The sequence below is a fragment of the Stegostoma tigrinum genome, chromosome 1 (assembly GCF_030684315.1).
Source record: "Stegostoma tigrinum isolate sSteTig4 chromosome 1, sSteTig4.hap1, whole genome shotgun sequence".
Taxonomy (NCBI): domain Eukaryota; kingdom Metazoa; phylum Chordata; class Chondrichthyes; order Orectolobiformes; family Stegostomatidae; genus Stegostoma; species Stegostoma tigrinum.
The window spans coordinates 46,525,336-46,549,216 of record NC_081354.1 but is presented as its reverse complement, the minus strand read 5'-3'; the positions used below and the strand labels follow the sequence as shown (position 1 = coordinate 46,549,216).

Below are 23,881 nucleotides of genomic sequence, written 5' to 3'. Positions count from 1 at the left end.
TTTTAAAGGGTTTTGAGAGATTCAACCAATTCTTCTAAACTCCTGTGAATATAGTCTTAATTTATCTAGTCTCTCTACACAGATCAATCCTGTAATCCCAAGAATCAGCCTGTTATACTTTTGCTGCACTCCCTTCAAAGCCAGAAAATGCTTCCTCTGGAAAGGAAACCAGAACTGCATGCTATACTCCTTGGTCTCACTAAAGGTTCTGTACAGTTGGAGCAAGACATCCCTTCTCCTCTTGCTATGAAGGTCGACATACCGTTTGCCTTCTTCACTACCTGCTGTACCTGTATGTTTACTTTCAGTGACTGGTGCACAAGGACACCCATGTCATTGCACCTCCCTCTTTCCCAACCTATTGCCATTAAGATAACAATTTGTCTTCTTGGATTTGCTACTAAAGCCAGTCATTAGCCACATTATACTTCATCTGCCATGCTTTTGCCCACTCACCCAACTTGTTTAAATCACACTGAAGCATGTCTACATCCTCCACACAGTTCATCCACCCAACTTTGTGTCATCTGCAAGCTTGAAGATGTTAAGTTTAGTTTCCTTATCTAAATCATTAGATATACGTATTTGAAGGGCTGTATCTAAGCATTGATCCCTTTGATATCCACTAGTTACTTCCTGCTACTCAGAACAAAAGACCCATTACTCCCTTCTCTGTGACCTGGCCACCAGCAAGTTCTCTATTAATGTCAATACACTATTCCCAATCCCATGGTTGTTGATTTTACGTTCTAATCTCTGACGTGGGACCTTATCAAAGTCTTCTGAAACTTCAAGTAAATGACATTCATAGGTTTCCCCCTTAAAAATTCTACTAGTCACATCCTCAAAAGAATTCTGGTAGATTTATCAAGCATGATTTCCCTTTTATGAATCCACGCAGACCCTGTCCAATCCTGTCACTTGTACCTTAAGTGCACTGCTATTAAACTTTTTATAATTGACTCATCATTTTCCTTGATGTTAGCCGAACCAGTATATAATTCATGGTTTTCTCTCTGACTGCTTTCTTAAATATTGAGATGACGTTATCTACTCTTCAATCCATTAGAACTATTCCGAAGCTACAGAATCTTAAAAGGTGACCACCAATAGGTACACTTAGGTATTCTGTAATTTATCCCATCCAATTCTCCAACACCATTTCCATATTAAGAGTGATTTTTTTTTCAGTTCCTCCCTCTTAACAGATTCTATGTTCCCCGATACTTTTGGGACATTAGAGTCCTCCTGTATGAAGGCATATTTATTTAATTGGTCTACCACCTTTTTCTTCCTCGTTTCCAACTGTAACGGACCTTCATTTTTTTGTATAGGTATGTGAAGACAAACTTTTGCAATCAGTTCATGTGCTCCCCACAAACCAATTCTCACATTCAATCTTCCCCTCTTAACACAATACCTTTGTCCTTTGCTAAAATCTAAATTGCTCCAACTCCTCAGGTTTATTCCTTTTTTGGCCAATTTGTATGCTCCTGCCTTAAAGCTAATACTATCCCTAACTTCCCTCCATTAGCAGTGGTGGGACTATCTTGCCCATTGTGTTTTTGTGCCAGTCAAGATCTTCTCCTTTATTGTCTTATGGATGCTTGTGTTCGTACTCATCTTATCATCAGTCATGTCTACCTGTTTTCTCTCTGGTAGACAGTGAAGTAAAATAATGATTTAATATTTTTGCTTTCTCCCTATCCTTCACTTGAGATATTATCCTGTCGGATCTCATTGGTCCTGCTCCCATTACAGCCTTCCTTTTTTGAATTGAACAATGTGACTACTTTGTTAGATATTTCTTTGATCATTTATTTTCATAGTTTCTCTTTTTCTTTCCTAGTTGTGTTTTTTTGAGGCATTTTCCTAAGCTTTTCCTATTCTCTTATTTTATGTTCTGCATTTAAGATATGTCTATTTCCCAATCCTGTGTTATTCCTTTATGCCTTTATTCATCAATGGAGTGTCACTAGTGTTTAGTTTGTTCTTTCCCTTTGGTGGAATATGTATTTCCTAAAAACTGTGTTGAAAATAGTTTCAAAGGTTTCCAATTGTTGCTCACTATGTCATTCGCCAATATTGTTGCCCATTTTATTTTTTCAAATTCTATGCTTGACCTATCAAAATTAGCTCTTCTCCAATATATTAACTTGGCTTTTGTCCTGCTTGCATCCTCCTCTGCTGTCACCCCCAGAAGTATATTATTCTAATTATTTCGTAGGTGTTCCCGGTTCATTTCTGTTTTTAAGATTCAGTGGAAAATCTTCCTATATTGAGCTTTTTACCTCATCGGTTAGGAGTTCTGTGCAAAGAATAGGAGCTCCATTCTTTTATTCCCCTTTGCCTACCACTTCTGTCCCAGTAATATCAGGGTTGTCGAAACCCGATGACTACTGTTTTATGTTTATTAACTAAATTCCCTATTTTTTTCCAGCATACTCCTTCTTCCGTCTTGCTATACCCACTACTTATACCACTTTGAATCACAGAATCAGAGATGTACAGTGTGGAAACAAACCCTTTGGTCCAACTCGTCCATGCCCACCAGATATCCTAAGTTATCTAGTACCATTTACCAGCATTTGGCCCATATCCCTCTAAACCGTATCTATTCATATACCCATCCAGATGCTTTCTAAAATACTGTAATTGTACCAGCCTCCACTACTTCCTCTGGCAGCTCATTCCATACATACACCACCCTCTGTGTTTAAAAAAAAATACCAATTAGGTCTCTTTTAAATCTTTCCTCTCTCACTTTAAATGTATGCCCGCTGGTTTAGACTCCCTCACCTGGGGGAAAAGTACTTAACTATTCAACCTACCCATGTCCCTCTTGATTTTATAACCCTGTATAAGGTCATCTCTCAGCCTACTATAAATTCAAGAACAAAACTCTGCATTCCTAGCTGTGCACTCCTGCCATAACTCTGGTGGAATTCCACATAGCCTTTCTGATTGGCATCTCATGCAATACTGTTCAGTAGTTGCAGCAGAGTCTAGTGCATGCAAGATGCAGCAACACCCCGAGCTCCTTAAGACAACAGTTGCAACCCCTCCAGAGAATATTAATAATCACACATAAGAACACCACCACTGGCAAGTATTACTCCAAGCCACATAATATCTTGAGTTACGATCCTGAATGATACTCAGCATTTCTGTAATTTCTGCTATGCCAAAATCCTGTAACTAACTTACTTACTGCACCAGATGGACTGTGGTGGTTCAAGGCGTTGGTGAGTATGGGCAATTAGAGTTAAGCAACAAACCTTAACCTTGAAAGCAACATTAACATCACATGAAAGAATTTTAAGAAATTTGTGCTGTAGTTATCCGATCATGAATATGGGTGAAACAAAAAGAAATCCAAAGACTACAGGCAAGTGTCCAGAGTACAAGGATGTCTTGTGATATTCAGTGAAATTTATGTTTAGATATCATCTGTTTTTAGATGGTTGAGGCAAACCAAAATTTTAAAAAGACTGTTTTCGGCTGCTGGATTGCTTAAAGATTCATTTTAGAACCTAAATATTCTGTTGCAAAACAGTAACATTTGCATGTAATCTGATCATTACTCCTTGATGATTATAAGCTCTCTAAATGAGTTTATTTTGTTGTCCCAAAGTACTACACAATATTAAATCTGATTCATGAGAAGAACACAATATTGGGAGGAAACCAGATCATAGGAAATGTGAAGAAATCTGAAGGAGGGTCTAGGCTCGAAATGTCAGCCTTCCTGCTCCTCTGATGCTGCTTGGCCTGCTGTGTTCATTCAGCTCAACGCCTTGTCATCTCAGATTCTCCAGCATCTGCAGTTCCTACTATCTCTAATAGTTTATTGTACCTTTTAGAATTATTCTAAAACACTTCGTGCACACTGATTTGCTTTTAAGTGCAGCCACTATTACGGCTACATTTACCTACAATCATACACCACAAATTGCAATGAGGTTCACTAACAATTAACACTTTTTGTTCAGCTTGGTTGACAGCTAATTTTTCAAGGTTACCTGTCAATATATTTACTGAAAAAAATAGTTGTACAATGAAAAGGTTTTGTTACATCCTTTGCAGTACAAGTTTTAAGCTTAATTTGTTGATGAAATCCAAACTTTTGGGCAAACTACTTTTCATTTTTTATAAAATTAAAATACTACAGGTGTTGGAAATCTAAAATAAAAAATGTGAGAGAAACTCAGCAGCCTCAGTGTTTCTCTCACTTCAGATCTGAAGACGTGTGATATCACACTCAAGACGTTAACTCTGTTTCTCTTTCCACAGATGTTGCTGGACCTGCTAAATTCCTCCCACATCTCTTTATTTTGTCTCTTCTCAAACGTGGACTCTGATATAAACCTTATTGTTTAGTCAAAACGTTTGCTACTTTTTTCACTATGCAAGCTTTAAAAAAAAGGATTCATTGAGCCCTTGTGGACTAATGATAACTTATTTGGTGTATCTTTTGACTGCTAATATTTAGCAGTAAATTCAAAACTGCTTAAAATTTAAGCTGTAAATGAATAGTCAAGTACTTTTGACTTTGAGGCTTTGATCAGAAAGTTGAATGATTCACCACAGCAAACAGGAAAAAAAAGGTATATGATTAGGAAAAAAAAACTATTAGACATGGGTAATTATGCCACGCACAGCATGTATATGACTGAAGAGTTGGGGTCAAGGGAGATTCGGTCTGTTTATGGAAAATACTGTCAAGGAATGTGAACACTTAGTATGGGATAAAGCCCAAGCCCTCTTTTTTTTTTATTGAAGTTGAAATCATTTCTACACTGAATCAAATTTCTAACTTTTAATACCTTAGCAGAATGAAAACATTTAATACGTTGTATGGAATTAGTGGATTCCTGATACGTAGAAAAGTCTGCTTATTTTAACATCTGCAGTAACTAGAAGTTACAGTTCTATGCCGTGCAATACGCTGCATTCACTAGCCATCATTTACTTAATTTAACATTGAACTCAGGGTATTTGGACATCGTGTGTGCATATTTGCTGTACTTTCTTTATAAACCTAGTGAAAGACAAAAAGACATAGCTATTTCTATACTGTTCTGGTTTGTCATGCATTGGTGCAATCTCACATTTTAATATTCGGTTGTACAACACAAGGTTGTCAGGGCTATGAATAAAAGGTACTTGTCTATCCACTTAGCTTCTAGTTTAAAATGCTAAAAAGTGACTCCACACAAGAAGGGAAAAAGAATGTAGCCACCTGGATACATTTATCCACGAGGTAAAAATCTTCAATTGGATTCTTGAGCCGATAAACACTCCCTCACCTTTTTCAGGTTTCTCCTCAGTAGCTGGTGTATATGATGATCCGCTGAATGCCATTGCAGAGTTGAAAGAAGTGATTTGCTCTTCTTTGGTGAAGTCAGAATTTGGGGTTTCAGATTCAGTAACAGAATCGCAAAGTGCTGAAGATGAAGATAATGAGGACGAAGATGATGATGAGAAAAGTGTTGGAGCTGTCTTGGATTCACCAGTGGGGCTAAGACAAGAGGGCACTGGACCTTTCTCACCTGCAGAAATGGCAAATACAATGAAGTTAAGACTCAAAAATTTTTCCATAAGCTGTTGTATATTTTATCACCTGATGCAAAAGTGGTAGCCTATTTGACAGAAGTCAGAGTTCTGATTTTCTGCTGTTACTTTGGCAGAAGAGAAGGTTAGTCCCAAGAGAAGTGGTGTAAATATCTGAAAATGGCCATTCACAATGTGTCTCTGGGATTTTGCTGGACTCTCATCTAATTAGGAGATTGGAGCACTCCTTCTGAATTTCCAGTAATTTTCCTTTAATTCAATACTGTTTGAAAGACAAAACTTGCCTTATATTTAATTTAAATAGATTTTAAAAGAAAAACAAACCCGCTCATAGAACATCAATGTCACTAGGAAGGCCAGCTTCTGTTGCCCATCTCTAAATACCTTAAAAGGAACCTTGAGGGGGAGGCAACGAAGTGCCTTCATCAACACTGCAGGTCATACAGCATAAGTATACACGCTGCGTTGTTAAAGAGGGAATTTTAGTATTTTGACCCAGCTATAGCAATAAAATGGTGACATATTTCTAATTCAAGTTATTTATGGCTTGTAGAGGAACTTGCAGATGGAGGTGTTCCATTGCGCCTGCTAACCTTGTTCTTCCAAAAAGTAGAGATTGAGGGTTTGGAAGGTGCTAGCACAGAAGGTTTGGCAAGTTACTGCACTGAATCTTTCAGTTCCATCGCTACGTGCAGCTGGCGATCAGGGTTTCAATCAAAGGGACTTCCTTTTCCTGGATGGTGTTGAGCTTCTTGGGTCTTACTGAACTTTCACCCAACTTTTGATTAATCCAGTGATTTCAGTTATGATTCAAATTGGCTGAACGTCAACATCTGCAACGTTGGCTCACCATGAAGCCAACTTGAACCATCCATTTGGTGCTTCAGGTTGAAGATCGTTGTAATTGTCTCTCGCATACGTAAGTTGAGCTCTTTGAGAGGAGAACGTTTTTCATGACTGGATATAGCAACACTCCAGAGATTTGAGCAGTTGCATTATTTATGGGATGACATAGCACTGTCAATTGCACACATGATGTCCTTTGCTGGAGCTTCATCAGGTTCATAGCCCATTTTAACTGTTGCTCCTCCTGGTGTGTTCTTCTTCTCGCCTCGCTGAACCAGGATTGATCTTTTCACCTGATGATAGTGGTAGAGTGAGGGGTTTGCTTAACTGTCATAAGACTGTGGGCTTTGTTTGAATACAATTCTGCTGCTACTGGTCCACAGCATCTTTGGATGCTCAGGTTTGTTCTGATTCTAACCCATTTAGCACAGTGGTAACACAATATAATAGAGTATGTCCTGTGTGTTGGTCACATGCACCAATGCTACCATCATCGCCAAGTGTATTAGTGATAGGTAGATCATTGAGGGCAAGATCAAGGTGGTTATTTTCTCTGATTGGTTTTCTCGCCAGCTGCTAAAGGTTTTATCTGACAGATAAATCCTTCAAGAGGCAGCTCAGTCAATAGTATTACTTGCAAGTCATTGCATTAAAGTCTCCCACCCAGAGTACATTCTGAGCCCTTACCAACGCTTCAGTGCATTTTCCAAGAGATGTTCAACATCGAGGAGCTGAAGGGCAACTAGGAGAAAATTTCTCTGCCCATACTTGATCTGATGCTGAGATTTCTTGAGGTCAAAAGTCAATGTTGAGGACTCACTGGGATATTCCCTCTGGGCAGTGGCCCTGTACCCCTGGGTGGGTCTGTCCTCCTTGGTGGGTCAGGTCATTAAGGAGCCTGGGGCATTGACTAGAAGCGACAAAGCAAGCAAAACTTAAGCAACAATTTTTCAAGATTTATTTTACTTACCAGGCGATGATGTTACTCCAGTGAAATGAAATTTAAATGTGATTCACAGAAGGAAAATTAACATGCAGATAAGCAGAACCCTCTGCTCCCCTCCTAGTAATCAAAACTGATGTCTGGGTTACCTGCATGTTCTGCATCCACGTGTGTTTTCATTTCAGTTTCATCCATGCAAGAAAAGGTACAGGTGCCACAGCACAATGAAAACATCCACTGCTCCTTATCAACATGTAATGACATGTGGCTGACAAACTGCAGGTTTACCTCTGTCTCAAATCCACAAACATGGCAGCTAAATAGAAAATTAAGTAAAGTTGAGAATATTGTTTTGCTTCTTACACATAAAATATTTTAAGTGAAGTAACACTGATTCAGCATGACATTGAACTGTGAGGAATTAACTAAATGCAGAGAAAAAGGAACAGAATTACCTATAGTAATATGGAGTATTCTTGAGATCACCAGTCTTGGAGGTTACAGCAGTAGCCATGTCCTCAGAATCACGGCTCACTAACTTCACTGAATGGATTGTCAAATGCTGGTTTAAGTTTGCTCGACACTTGGCAGCATAGGAACACAAATGACACTTGTATCTTCGTTCTTCTACAAAAATAACAAATTTACCATGGTTAGCTTTCAAACGCTCTTACATTTAACAATATAACCTTTCAACTCTTCTGGAGTGTTGTTCCAAATCTAGTTTATAATTTAATTTAAAAAACTAACAAACACAGCACTTTATTCATGACATCTCCTTACCTGTGTGCAAAGAAAGATGTCGAGACAGTGTCTGCTGCCGGCCAAAAACCTTCCCACATATTTTACATGGAAAAAGCTGCTCACAAAACTTCCACGGTGGGGTTATAGTCCCTGACTCGACAGTTAATTTTCCTGCTTCTGAAAATGGACAATAGTTCTTATGTAGTCTTTATGTCATTGGCATAACAGTGTTTTAGTTATGTTTAGAGTGATATCTGGTTCAGAGAGTTAGCTTTCTATACAGATAACTGCCAAATTGATTTCCTCATAATTTGAGCCTTTAAGCTCTCTTCTCTCAACATCTATATTACACTTTTAGTTAGGAAATTGAATGAGCAGACTAGAAGTTCTACTAACCTTTTTGCAAGTTTTATTCAATTGGGCTGTATGTCGTGATGGAACCAGAAAGTTCTATTCACACTGGGACTTGCCCACATCAACAAGTTTCAAAATGGATAAAAGTTTTACATATTTCACATGCATACTTTACTTCAAAGGTTGAATATTCTATCTCTCTAGTAAGAATTTTTGTAGCTTGTCACAATAAGCATTATAAAACCAAATAACAACTGGTATAAAATTAATGCTTTTGTGAAGGAGGGTAGATTTGGAATGCTGATCCAGGATGTATTTGTTTATGCTTCTATTCTATCTACAAGAACAGCTTACAATATAGCTCCTTTAACATAGTAAGAAATCTCAAGGTATTTCAACAGAAGATCTAATCAACAAACTTTGACAACAAGCAACATGTGATAGATGATCAAAGATTTGGCATAAAGATGGGTCTTACAGAACACCTTAAAAAGGAGTTGGGTGACAAAGAGGATAGTCTTAGAGGGGGAATTTCACAATTTGGCTTGAGGCAATTGATGGCACAGACCCCAACAGTGTAGCAATTAGAATAGATATCGGGGGAACAAAGTTCAAGATGGTTGTAAAATGGAGATTACAAAGAAGAGGGTGCATAGGGTCAATGGAGAGACCATGCGGAGGTTTAAAAGAGTGACACGAAGTGCTAATTTGTGACATCGTCAGACCTGTAACCAATGTAAAACAGCAATCATAGCAATAAAAGGTTAATGGGATGTGGTGGGAGTTAGCCTATGGACAACAGAATGAGTAGAGGGAGGATAATGAGAAGCCGGTCAAAGAAACACTGGATAGTCATGCCTCAACATTCAGAAAGGGGAATTAAATGAAATGATAGGGTGAATTTGTGGCTGAAAATTCATCTCAGGGTCACCTGTGGCTTTAAAGGTTGCCAATATGTAGATTCAACCTTAGATGACTGAATAGAAGCCTAGACCTATGTCACATATTTATGGGAATGTGGTTCTCAGCAATCTGCAGACACTACTATCCATAGACAATTTGCACAAATCATATTTCACATATTGGTCATCTGGTAAAAAATGAGTAAAACATATGGTATAAAAAACAGATGTGACAAATTAAATATCATTAACATTCTCAAGTGATGAAACAAAACCTGCACAGTCCTTGTAAAGTTTCAGTTTGCTAAGCATGCTGTTTTCTCCCCTCCTCTCCTAAAGCCATCGACACTGACTAGATACAGGTCTATGCATGGAAAATGCAATGTAGGATCACACTCAACTTTTGCCAATTCTTGTGTGAGATCTTTCCTGCATTAATTCAAGATTTTTCTAAACAGATGTGCTCTTAACCATGAAGCAACATCTTAATTTTAAAAACATGATTATACTGGCAATCTGATCAGTAGCTGGTATTTTCAAGGCTATGCAAGGCTCGTGTGAACATTTGGTTAGAAATGAAAATAAACAATATAAAAATACTCTCAGATGACAAAATATTTTCAACAAGCATGCCAGAGGGAACTACACCTGCATAAATTAATCACACAAAATGCATAATGAAGAATGTAATTGGAAGAATTTAAGAGATGACCAGGCTATCTTCTGATCATTACCTTCCAGTTTCGTACTTAAATTATTTTAGCTTTTGACTGGATAAACAATTTCAATCAATACCACATACTTAACATAATAGCACCATTAGTTCTTAAGACTACCAGTACTAAACAATTTTTAAGTTGAGCAAAGGCCATTCAATCCATTGAAGTTTGCCTTTCTAATGCTCTAGAACTTTCAACACAGAATGTACTAGTACCACCATCTTCATAGATGACAGAATTGACCCATTCTTGTGGTCAATGAGTGGACTGCTATGTGTTTTAAAAAAAACTAAACGTTATTTGTTTTTTGTGCGGTAAAATAACTAATCCCTAGCTGCAGCCAGGAATTGCATTTGAGGAGGGAATGGATCAAAGTGTTAGTATTGCAGCCATTTCTCTGACCTCACTGCTTTTAAAATCAAGATTGATGAATTTACACTTGCCCTGCAATTAATTATTCACACTTTGCGAAAAATATGCAAAACATGCAACTTTGAAAAGCAATTTGACCAAAATAAGACACTACACATTTAATATTGCCAAATCTTTAAAATCAGTCAAAATACAAAACTATAAGTATCACATACCACGTGACGGTCGTCCCACATGGAGGTCAGATAAAGGATCTCTCAATTTTGAAGTAGACGGCGATTGTCTAAATACATCTTCAGAAACAGAAGAGCTGCACCAGAAGAGAATTAAAATGACTCATTATGTGTTTCTGAAGCTATCCATCATTAAAATGTGCTTAGATAAACACAGAAAACAATATTACTTTTGAAACAGCAATGGAGTTGGTTAGAAATTCAGAGAAACTTTGTGGTATAACAAATTAGATGATTTTTTTTTCTGAGATCTCAATGAATCTAGCCCTAGCAAAATTATGAATATATTTCATTTACAGTATGTTGTCATTAACTACTGAATCACAACAAGTACGTTCAGAGATTCTGTTGATATTCTCAGCATTAATCTCCACCTCTCCAAAATATATTTTTGCAGATTTACTATCTACCTTTACTTTTAGTAGCCTTGACTCTTGACTAGATTTCACAGGTACCTTTAATCCTCAATCAAGTGGCGATCCTTTACACATTAGTTCTGTCATTAGTTGGTTAAGTGACCATCTGATTCACAAACATTGCGCCCTATATTATCTTGCCAGTTATTCTATCCTTAGCAGTGACTGCTGCACACAATCACACTTTAAATGTTGAGTTCCTGGATAGCAATCAAAAGTTTTTATATTCCCTGTCATGAAATTGTCTAAGTTGATCTTGGCACCTGTGGTCTATGGGACTCAGCTAGCATATTGCCTACATTTAATAAATCCTAAAACACTCATTATGACCATAACTAAGTACTTGCAAAGTAAAATGAAGAGAAAGTGAAAATGAAAGTCTGATCTGGGAAAACACAGAACCGCCATGACAAACTTGACTTTGCTAAACACTGAATTCACCAAATATGCCATTTAACTACTTTACCAGATTGAAATCAAGTCTATGTGGGCATACGGCAATCGTGAAAACTTAATTTCTATGTATAATTGGAAACTTTCTGGGAGAATAGAAATAGATTCAATTGGTGTTTGATTGGGTGCTCATGTCACATCCAATGGCTTGTTTCCTTCTCTGATTCTCTGTGGGTCATACATCAATTCTAGTTCAGAATTTGGGTAGTTGATGTTATCGGAGGCCCTCCACATACAATTCCGAAACAGGACATGAGGCAGTGCACAAGGGTGACTGAGTGATTATTTAAACTTTTCCCCTTTGTGGAAAATATTCAAGAATGACAAAGTGAAGAAACTCTGTTTTGAAAGTTGGTTTTCTCTTTGTCATTCTTGAATATTTTCTACAAAGGGGAGAAAGTTTATATAAGAGGTCTGAGGAAAAGTCATCGGGCCCAAAACATTAATTCTGTTTTTTCCTTCATAGAAGTCGCCAAACCTGCTGAGCTTTTCTAGCAATTTCGGTTTTGTTTCCTGATTTACAGCATCTGCAGTTCTTTTGTATTTTTTTTGTCTTGAATATTGCCCACTTACAAACCCATATGACACTTCATTGAGTTCTTATGCACTGCACGCTTACCACAATTTGTCACTGCTGACAAGCCTCACTTGTTTAATAAAAACACTTTTTATAAGAAACAAATCAGAGAGATTGCTGGAAAGACTCAGCAGGTCTGGCAGTATCTGTGGAGAGAAAGCAAAATTAAAGTTTCATGTCCTGTGATCCTTCTTCCCCATTTACAAAAGATTACCTAATTCTTCATGTAAAAGCATCTTATCAGCAATAATTTATACACAAACCAAATGGATGCTGTTTTTCTCAAATGTAGCATTGCTAATATAATCACTCTCCCATGCTATTAAATTCTCAGATTGTTGCAGGGGGGGCATAACTTTAAATTGAGGGGTGAAAGATATAGGACAGATGTCAGAGGTAGTTTCCTTACTCAGAGAGTAGTAAGGGAATGGAACGCTTTGCCTGCAACAGTAGTAGATTCGCCAATTTTAGGTACATTTAAGTCATCATTGGATGAGCATATGGACGTACATGGAATAGTGTAGGTTAGATGGGCTTGAGATCGGTATGACAGGTCGGCACAACATCGAGGGCTGAAGGGCCTCGACTGTGCAGTAATGTTCTGTGTTCTATGTTAGATTGAAGTAGATGCAATTTATAAAAAAAAATAGTACTTTCAAGTAAGTTACACAGCATTAATCTACCTCACAGTTCTCCAGTTCTCATTTATCTACTTTATCTCAAGGATAAGCATTTGGTTGTCCCGTAAACTAGGAAATTTGCAACAATTTACAAAAATTGCTGTGGTATTGCTTCAATGAACATAGAACATAGAACAATATAGCGCAGAACAGGCCCTTCGATGTTGCGCCGGCCTGTGAACTAATCTAAGCCCATCCCCCTACACTGTCCCATCATCATCCAAATGCTTATCCAAGGACTATTTAAATGCCCCTAATGTGGCTGAGTTGACTACATTGGCAGGCAGGGCCTTTTACACCCTTACCACTCTCTGAGTAAACAAACTGCCTCTGACATCTGTCTCAAATCTATCACCCCTCAATTTGCAGCTAATGCCCCCTCGTACAAGCTGACATCATCATCCTCAGAAAAAGACTCTCACTGTCCACCCTATCTAATCCTCTGATCATCTTGAATGTCTCTATTAAATCCCCTCTTAGCCCCCTTCTCTCCAATGAGAACAGACCCAAGTCCCTCAGCCTTTCCTCATAAGGCTCCAGACCAGGCAACATCCTGGTAAATCTCCTCTGCACCTTTTCCAATGCTTCCACATCCTTCCTGTAATGGGGCGACCAGAACTGCACGTAATGGAATATGTAAACAGTGAATGCATGGATCATCACTACATGAAGGTGCCCTATACTGCCACAGTATTAGGACCTATGTTGATTCTCAAGGAAGATATGCATGTAAAACTCTCCTGTAATGATAATCTTCAATAAAAAAAACCAAAATATTTTTCCCATTCATCAATTTATGAATCGTAAGTCTGTGAGATAAACAGCGATGCAATATAGTGAGTGTTGTTTTATTTGCTACAGAATCTATATACAGCAAGACTCCGAGACGCAGAAATACCTTCCGAGAGCAATGACCAAAAGTAAACAAGTGAATAATTAAAAGGGAGCTCGTTCAGTGATCAGTAAGAGCATGTTGACTCAGGATCAGTCTGCAAAAGTTCATTTAGAATCAGGAATTGTGAAGCCATTCATCCTTTATGATTCAGTTCCCAACAAAAACAACTCTGTGGGCAGGCCAACTAAAATTTATGTTCTACCGGTTGCAACAATTTATGGCTGGAAACGAAGATGACACAAACTGCAGATACAGCAAATCTGCAAAGAAATCCAAAGTCCCTCTACACCAAAAAATTCTTGAAAAGCAAAGAGCATCAATGCAATAACTACCAAATTTCCCATCATGGCTTTGAAGGCCACAGATGCTCTACTCGAGTTAAAGCCTTTGATGGAGAACGGAATTTATTTTTCACGCATCACTCCACCGAATTAATAATTCAATCAGAACAAAGAACATAACACTTCACAGCACAGTAACATGTCCTTCAGCTCATGTGCCTAACACAACACCAGATTAAACCAATCCCTTCTGCCTGTCCTTGGTCCACATCCTTCCATTCCATGCACTTTCACACACTTATCAAAAACTCCTATCAAAAATTCCACACTCCTACCACTCTGTATAAAAAGAACTTCCCCTTCACATCTCTTTTAAACTTTCCCCCCCTCACCTCAAAAGCAAGCCCCCTAGTTTTGGGCATTTCAACTCTGGGGGAAAAAAATTTTGACCGTCAACCCTATCTACGCATCTCAATTTTATAGACTTCTATGAAGCCTCCCCTCAGCCTTCGCCACTCCAGAGAAAACAACACAAATTTTTCTCACCTCTCCTCATAATTCACAGCATCTAATCCAGGCAGCACCCTGGTAAACCCCTTCTGCACCTTCTCCAAAGCCTCCAGATCCTTCCTGTATTGTAGCAACCAGAACAGAATGCAGTACTCCAAGAGTGGCCTAAATAAAGTCTTCTAAAACAGCAACATGACATTCTGATTCTTGTATTCAATTCCATAACCAATAAGTATATGTATGCCATACATCATCTTTACCACCCTATCTGCTTGTGTGGCCACTTTCAGGAAGCTATGGGCTTGAACCCCAAGATCCCACTGTACATCAATGCTATCCAGGAACCTGCTTTTAACAGTATACCTTTGCCATAACATTTGACCTTCCAAAGTGCAGCACCTCACAATAACACAGATTGAGCTCCATCTGCCATTTCTCCACCCATATCTGCAACTGATCTATATTCTGCCATATCCTTTGGCAACCATCTATGCTATCCACAATTCCCCTGATCTTTGTGTCATCTGTAAACGTACTAATTCATCCATCTAGGTTTTCATCCAAGTCATTTATATAAATCATAAAAGGCAGAGGTCCCAGCACGGATCCCTGTGGAACACCACGAGTCAAGGATCTCCAGCCATAAAAACACACTTTCACCACTACCTCTGTCTTCTGTGGGCAAGCAAATTCGAGTCCAAATGGCCAAGTCACTGTGGATCCTATGCATCTTAATCTCTTGATGAGTCTACCATGAAGGACCTCGTCAAAAGCCTTACTAAAATCCATGTAAACAACATCCACTGCTCTACCCTTAAATCGATCACCTGTGTCACTTCCTCGAAAAATTCAATCAAGTTAGTAAGACATAACCTGCCCTGCACATAGCCATGCTGACTATCCCTAATTAGGCCATGCTTTTGTAAATGCACATAAATCCTGTTCCTAAGAATTTTTCCAATAGTTTCCCAACCACAGACTCACCAATTTATAATTTTCTGAATTATCCCTACTCCCCCTCTTGAAGGCAGGAACAACATTAGTTACTAGCCAGTACTCAGGGACCTCTCCAGATGCTAGAAAGGATACAAAGAACTTGGTAAAGCCCCAGGAATTCTCTCTCTTGCCTCCCTCGATAACCTCGGGTGGATTCCAAGATTTATCCACTTTAATGCTCTTCACGTCACCCAATACCATTTCTTTCTTGGCCCCATATGTGCCATTGCATGTTCATATGGTCTACACAAATCTCACTGTCCTCCACGTCCTTCTCCTGGGTGAATACTGACGAAAAGTACTCATTTAGGATCTCACCTACATTCTCTGCCTCCAAGCACGCATTCCCTTCTATAACCCTGCGTCGTTCTACCTTCTCCCTAGTTATCCTCTTGCTTTTAATCTATGTGTAGAATACCCTAGGATTTCTTTAATCCTACTTGTCAAAAAGTTATTTCGTAGTCCCTTCTTGTTCTCTTAATTCGCTACTTGAGTTTGTTCCTGCTTTTTTTTGTATCCCTCATGGGTCCTGTCTGACTTGAGCTTCTTAAAACTTGTATATGCTTCTTTTTCCCTTCTGAATAAATTGAAACCTTCCTCGCTATCCAAGGCTCCCTTACCTTGCCATCCTTGTCCTTCCTCCTCACTGGAACATGCCAGTCCTGAACTCTCATCAGGTCTTTAAACAATTCCCGTATGTCAAATGTGGACTTTCCAGGAAGAGTTCCTCTCAATTAACACTCCCTACCACCTGCCTAATACTGATGCAATTTGCCCTCCCTCAAGTTTAGTAGCTTGCTACAAGATCCAAACTTATCCTTATTCATAGCCAACTCAGAACTGAAGGGAGTTGTGATCACTGTTTTCAAAACGCTCTCCCATTGAAAGGTCAGTCATCTGGCCAGGCTCATTAGCCAGTTCAAGGTCCAAGATGGCTCCTCCTCTAATTGGACTATCCACATACTGTTTCAAGAAAGCCTCTTGGATGCACTTGATAAATTCTGCCCCGTCAAAGCCTCTTGCTCTAAAGGGAGTCCCAGTCAATATTGGGGAAGTTAAAGTGGTTAGAAAATTCTGAAAAGAAAGCTCTTCATCTTGAAAATGAGTTGGATTTCCTTATGATAAATGTGGCACAATGTATGGATACAAAAAAGTTAGTGGCTTTTGCTTTGATCAATATTCCATGTCTGAATAAAAATGGCAAATACATGCTCAAAGCCAAGTTAAACACTGAAGATAATGCCAACAAGTGAATGGTACAGTCTATGATTGCTAGATTGACAGATTACAATGATCATCAGTTCAATGCATTGGTTCAGCAACATTAAAATGCAGTATAACTACATGATTAGCACAGATCACAACAGTTTTGACAGTAGCATGATTACCAGTGTGTAGGGAATTAAAATTGTGACCATACACAAAAATCAATAAGGCAATAGTAATGATGAATGAAAATGTTAAAAGTGACCCCATTAAGTCAGTCTGTGACAGCTGAAACAAATTTTTGCGTCGTGGGAAATTTCAAAGGTGGCGTTATTTTGCATTAAGAGAAATGTAATTCCTCTGAGGTGACCCACTTACCTAAAAAGTATGGTGTACGTATCAAGGAAGAAATGAAAATTAAATTACATGTGGAATAAAACATTACTCATTGCATTAAAATATACCAATTGGTAATAGCTTTATTACTTGCAAACTGAAGGAAGCTATTACTATTGTACTATCTCGCACCCACGTTCCTGCAAGAATGCAATCCCCCACTCCCAATTCCTCTGCCTCCGCTGCATCTGCTCCCAAAATGGGGTGTACCATTCCCAAACATCCCAGATGTTGGCTTATTGCAAGGACTGCAACTACGCTCCTTCAAGTGGTTGAAAATGCTCTCGACTGCATCTCTTGCATTTCCCGCACCTCTACCTTCACATTCTCTACCCACAACAAAAACAAAGACAGAATCTCCCTTGCCCTCACGTATCACCCCACTAACCATATCATTCTCCGCCACCTGCAATCTGACCCAACAATGAAGGATATATTTCCCTCCCCACCCCTATCTGGCTTCTGTAGGGACCGCTCTCTCCATCACTCCATCATCTGCTCCACACTCCCCACTAGCCCCACCACCCCTGGCATTTTTCCCTGCAACTGCAGGAAGTACTAAACCTGCCCCTACACCTCCATCCAAGGAGCCAAAAAAAATCCTTCCACATCAGACAGATGTTCACCTGCACATCTGCCAATGTGGTTTACTGCATCTGCTGCTCCCGATGTGGCCCCCTCTACATTGGTGATACCAAGCGGAGGCTTGGAGATTGCTTTGTACAGCATCTGCGCTCTGCGGCAAATGATGACATTGAGTCGCGAGCCACTTCAATACCCCCTCCCTGGACGACACGTCCATCCTGGGCCTCTTCCAGTATCACAATAACGCTACACCTCTTTTTCTGCCTTGGGAGCCTACCACCCAATGGTCTCAATGTGGACTTTACTAGCTTCAATATCTCCCCAGCCCTGGCCTCATCCCATGGCCAACGGTTCCTCTCATTCCCTCCTCCTTGACCTGATACAACTTGTCCGTCTTCTCTCCCACCTATCTGCTCCTCCCACCTCAATGACCAATCCCCACCACTGCCTACTTGCACTCAGCTGTCACCATCTCACCCTACCATCCCCAGCCCTATCCCTCCTCTATTTATTTGAGCCACTTCCCCCTCCCTCATTTCTGAAGAAGGGTCCCGAACCAAAACACCAGCTTTCCCGTTCCACTGATGCTGCCTGACTTGCTGTGTTCCTTCAGTTCCACACTGCATTATCTAGTACAATAGGTGTGTTTAGACTCAAGATGGTCACATCAAATTCCGATAATTGAAAATGGCTACAAAAGAAGGTCTGGTTTTTAAGCAGTAAAATGCTGGAAATAAATAGAAGTAACATCAACTTTTTTTGAAGTTTAATTTATTCTATTTCTGGGAAACATCTTGATCAAAGTAAAGATGTACAGTCTAGGCCTGCATCTCAAGGGTGAGAATATTTACAACAATGTCTAAGATTATTCAATTTCTGAGCATGTGATATGCCCAACTTTGCTTGAGGGTAATGTCAATTGGAAACAGATTCTTCATTTGTGTGGTAAGGAGTCACCAATATTATTTGAATCACCAATATTATTTGAATCACTTAATCAGTCATTGTTAGAGGTGACAAATCCATTCCAATACTATAACCAAGGAAATGGCTTTGGAAGTTGATGCATCACAGAAAGGGGTAGGAACTTGCTGTATGCAGGAGACAAAACTGACAATCTCCCTGACCCAATTCATTACCAGGACACACAGTAAGACACCTGTTGTAGTGGTTAGCATTATAAAGCTCCTTACATATCTTTTTGGCAAGCAGTTTGAGGAAACAGATCTCAAGTCGTTTGAAATTATGTGATAAACCTCTGATGAGACTGCTATTTAGATTACAAAAGCTACGAGTCAAAATCCAAAAGGTATGACAGTACAGCATTATAATTCAGGGAAAAGAATGGTCACGTTGGATACACAGGTTCATTTTCCCAAAGCAAATAATGAATATCTCATCAGATCTATAAGCTGACCATAAAGGACATGAAGGTCGCATACGTACTTAAGGTTGATTTGACGAACCTTGGGCAGTACACTGCAATCACAGAGCAATGAAAGCAAAAGATACCCCGTTATTGAAAATATTGTGGCTCAACATTGCCGACGATTGGCTTCAAACAACACAGGAAGTTCAAGACAACCTGAAATCCCTTTGGCTGTTTAGTTATTAGTTCAGTATCTCAAGAGGATTAATCTTTAAAAAGATAAATGCTGATTCCAGACACTGATTTCTTTGTCGGGATACTTAATTGCAATTGCACGAAGATCACATAGGAATTGAACAAACATGTTACCTGGCAAAACAAAACAATGCATCAGCCTGGGATTAACTGCAACATTGAGAAAGCCATAAGGATGTACTGTATTGACCAAGCCAGCATAGAGACTCTCTACATCTGAAGGGAATACAGACAGGGCTATGTTTAGTCAATTTGGTACACTTGAGGAGATTGTCTGATACAATGGTCCACAATATGCAAGCAAACCATTTCAGGATGTGTGCAGCAAATGGGGAATAAACCACGTAACAAGCCTGACCAGATTATCCTAGATCCAATAGTGTTGCTGACAGAGTAGTTCACAGGATCAAACCACTTGTGAACACAGGTATACAACAAAATTTCAAGGTTGTTACATTGCATTTACAGGAAACAACAACAGATCCATCATCACAAATGCCAGTTGAAATCATGTACTGGCAGGAAATCAGGATAATATTTAGAAATCATCTGCTCTGACTTGCTTTAGTGCTGAAAAGCTTACTGAAGCAGGTGGTAAAGTCTATATACAAACAGCATGATTAGATGCTTCCAGACCTGAGCTTCTCCAGCAACTTTTGTTTTTGATTATGATTAGATGAGGTATTGCCTAGCTTCCATGTAGAGCAAAAAATTCAAGTTATTCACTCAAGGGAGAGAACCTGATTCTCAGAGATATTTAAGTATTGTAGCAAGCCAAATTTATTTGAAACCATACACTAAACAGTGCAATGTTCAGGAAGTCTAAAGGAACCACATCTTAGACAATACTCCAGCAGCTGTGAGAACATGTTTGCTAATAAAGAGTGAAAATGTGAAAGATCACTGCGAAGACCAACAAGCACAAAGCTAATGTGCAAGATACACATGCATCTATATTGAGGAGTCAAGAACATTTCATGATAAGACCATAAGACATAGGAGTGGACGTAAGGCCATTCGGCCCATCAAGTCCACTCCACCATTTAAATCATGGCTGATGGGCATTTCAATACCACTTCCCTGCACTCTCCCCGTAGCCCTTGATTCTTTCTGAGATCAAGAATTTGTCGATCTCTGCCTTGAAGGCATCCAACGTCCCAGCCGCCACTGCACTCTGCGTGATAATACTAATACTTGATCTCAGGAAAAAAAAACTTATCAGGTCCAGGCATATTAATAAACCAGCCATACATTTTAGGGACTCAAATGATGGATAGAGGTCTAACTTTTAGTGTTTATAGCAATTCTGTTATGGGTATTAATTCTTATTGTGTAATTTCTATTTGAGGAAAAAAGGTAAATTTTGTATTTTCCTTCAATGCAATATGTAAATAGTGATGCCATACAGCATGTGACACCATTTCGGAGTTGCACGTGCTTGATTCCCTAAGATGTGCGTGCAAAGTTGACCTACAAGTTCTGTATTGCACTGTAAGCCTTAAATAAAGAATCCAAAGTATTTATAATTATTCATAAATTTGCGTAAAGAATTCAGTAACAAAAATACACTTAGATTGGTGGCAAACCTAATCCCAAGACCCCCAACAAAATTATCTGACATTAAAATGCCTCCAAGATTGTGATTCCAATCTTTGCAAAAAGTTCATTTAGTAGTTAACTCTTGTCATTTCTTTTTTAAAATCCCTACAAGACTGTGATTCTTGAGTGCTGGCCTAAATGTGAAACAAACTCTCAATATCACCTTGGTAGTGCTGCGACAGCACACAATTCTTGCCTTCAGTTCAATTTAAAGGTCAAATTATGTTGGCTGAGGCATAAAACTCAACTCTTCTTCTTGAAATTTAATTAGCCACAATTTGCATAAAACATGGTCTTATTTATTCTTGTGACTAGCTAATGAAGAAGAAATGTTGCATTGAATGTACACAGGCACCACAGGAAACAATAAGTGCTGATTTAATTTCAGTGAGCAGTACAGCATCCAACTTGGTATATAGGAAAGTATGGAAAATTAAGCCAGTTTTCTTTAACAATAATAAACCAGTGTCTGGAGTTTTATTCCATTACAAGCCCAGGTGCATCTGTGTGTGTTGATATTTTCCCACGTGACAATAAAAGGAGTTTCTGGCTGTTGTGAAAGGAGGCCTAAGAACTTTGAGTTTGCTCTTTGCCAGAATTCCCAGGACGCCGTGATCTACTTCAGCAGCTACTCTCAACATTTAGTTCAGATTGATTTAAAAACAAAATTAGTTTCTTGGGTTTCTATCCCAAGAAGAAAAGCTAAAGAGATTGCTGCAATGAATTTAGAATAATCATCACTCTGAAGAATCCGGTCACCAAATCTTCCAATTTTCAGTAGATATCAGTCTGCCTTATCTAATAATTCACATCTAGTGAAGGGTACCATTCCAGCATCAATATTGCTCATTTTACTTCATAAACTATGAACCTGGGAATACATCCAGGGAAGTTATTTGGGGGAAACTCAGAAATAAGAAGGGGATGACCATCTTATTGGGATTGTACTATAGATTCCGACCCCACCAACCTCAATCATCTGTAAGAGTAACAGAGTGGTTATGGTAGGGGATTTTAACTTTCCAGACATAGACTGGGACTGCAATAGTAGTTGGGGCTTGGACAGAAAAGAATTTGTTAAGTGTGTACAAGAAAATTTTCCGATTCAGTATGTGGACATATCTACTAGAGAAGGTACAAAACTTGACCTACTCGAGAAATAAATTTAGCAAAACAGGTGACCGAGGTGTCAGTAAGGGAGCGCCTGTTTCTGTGCTATATATCTCTATGACTCTAATTGATAGTCATTATTCCACAAAACAGACTTGTCTTTGCATTTGGAAATTCCATGCTTTCCTCACAGCCAGAGTTTTGGTTAAGCGTTAACAGCAAGCAAAAATATCAAAGCCTCACCCCATATTCCCTTAAGCTTACATTTAGGATAAAACAAATAAATCAAATCTATTTCAAAAAGATGATGTACAAGATCTTAGAATAAATGTGACCCATGACATCCATCTCTAAAAAACAATATCCTTGGTATCTTTCATCTTTCTCAAGAGTAAACTAGTAAACCACAGCCAAAGTCTTCAATGAGCTCAAACTTTAACTCAAACTTAAATTCAACAATATTGTGTTACTGATTTACCTATGGAACAAAAACAAACTATTTTGTTGAACAAGCAGGTAGCCAAATCGAAGGTCCATCTCATCATCCATATAATTACACCTAAATTAAAACAAAAATGATGATACTTACCTGTTACTACCAAACTGTGATGCATCTTTTCCTTGTTCTTGTGCTTTACTTACTTTTGCTACAAAAAGAAAGCAGACCCAAAACATTAAAAAATGCAACACAGCCTTAATATTTCATTTAAACCTGTGTCAACCATAGCTCAACTGGCAGTACTGCTCACCTCTGGATCTCAAGGTTCTGGGTTCAAGTCCCACTCCAGGAACTTGAGCACAAAAATCAAGGTTGCCACTCTAGTGCAGTACTAAGGGAACTGTGGAAAGTGCCAATTTTTGAACGAGGTCCCATCTGTCTGCTTGGGTGGATGTAAAAGATCCCATGGCACTATTTCGAAGAAGAGCAGGGGAGTTATCCCTGGTATCCTGGCCAATATTTAACCCTCAATCAACATCACAAAAAAAAAGCATGTTATATTAATTCCCCACTTAACTTGATTTGGCCAATGTTGATTTGTGTAACATGATACAATAGGCAATATGTATCCGTTTAACATTACAAAACACACTATTAGGTCATTTTACAGCAGACTATAGCAAGTAGAATTTATTCTGTTGATGCCCTCAGCCTCACTTTTCACTGAATTCAGTAGTCACAAAAATATTAAAAATGCAGTATTTGAATAATGAATTATCATCACCGAATAAACGATATGATGTTCATTTATTAAGCTTGAAAGGCAAAGAAAATTTCTCCAAAATTAACCGAGGACCTGATGGGGATGAACACACAGGCAGTGATTCAAATAACTCAATATTATCCTCACATGCGGCTCCTGCAATCTGTTCACATGCTTAATTGTTCAATTCATACCATCAGTTTGCTGCGTAGTCAACCGCCACAAATAGCTTAAATTTGTGATTCCTTTGTATTTAGAAACATATTTAAATCTTATTGGGACGGGGAGCTAATGAAGTTGAGGTTACAGTCAGTCAGTCGTGATCTTAGTAGGTGGTAGAGCAAGCTTTAGGGGTCAAAATGCCTACTCCTATTTCTTGCATGCTTACGTTATTGGATAGCACACTGGGGAGAAATGCCTTGCTCTTCTTTGAATCAGCAACTCAGGATCTTTTAGGTTCCTCTAAGCAGTACGGCCTTGGTGTCCTTTCTCTTCCAAAACGTAAGATACATACAAAAACTGAATTTAATCCCTGAAGTTAAACAAGGAAGTTGATACTTGGAAGCCAATATGGATGGCATATAAGAAATTACTGCAATAATGTCTGATGTGGGGGCTTAAAGAGGAAGAATAGTACCAAACCATTCCTCCAGCTAAATACAAA

The 23,881-nt window shown here is 38.8% G+C and overlaps 1 protein-coding gene across 5 annotated transcripts in view; it reads right to left on the bottom strand.

Moving 5' to 3' along the window:
- znf827 (zinc finger protein 827) overlaps positions 1–23,881 on the bottom strand; it is a 125,899-nt gene that overhangs the window by 15,970 nt on the left and 86,048 nt on the right. For 3 of the 5 annotated variants that reach the window (XR_007247909.2, XM_048534071.2, XM_048534081.2), the window contains exons 7-12: positions 22,605–22,662; positions 10,670–10,764; positions 8,147–8,284; positions 7,819–7,990; positions 7,513–7,679; positions 5,310–5,552 (exon numbers count right to left, since the gene is read on the bottom strand). Coding sequence is in view for 4 of the 5 variants with exons in the window: in XM_048534071.2 (XP_048390028.1) it covers positions 5,310–5,552; positions 7,513–7,679; positions 7,819–7,990; positions 8,147–8,284; positions 10,670–10,764; positions 22,605–22,662 (873 nt within the window). In the remaining variant the exon portion in view is untranslated. The remainder of the gene's footprint in view (positions 1–5,309; positions 5,553–7,512; positions 7,680–7,818; positions 7,991–8,146; positions 8,285–10,669; positions 10,765–22,604; positions 22,663–23,881) is intronic. The other 2 variants (XM_048534088.2, XM_048534096.2) reach the window with 2 other exon arrangements.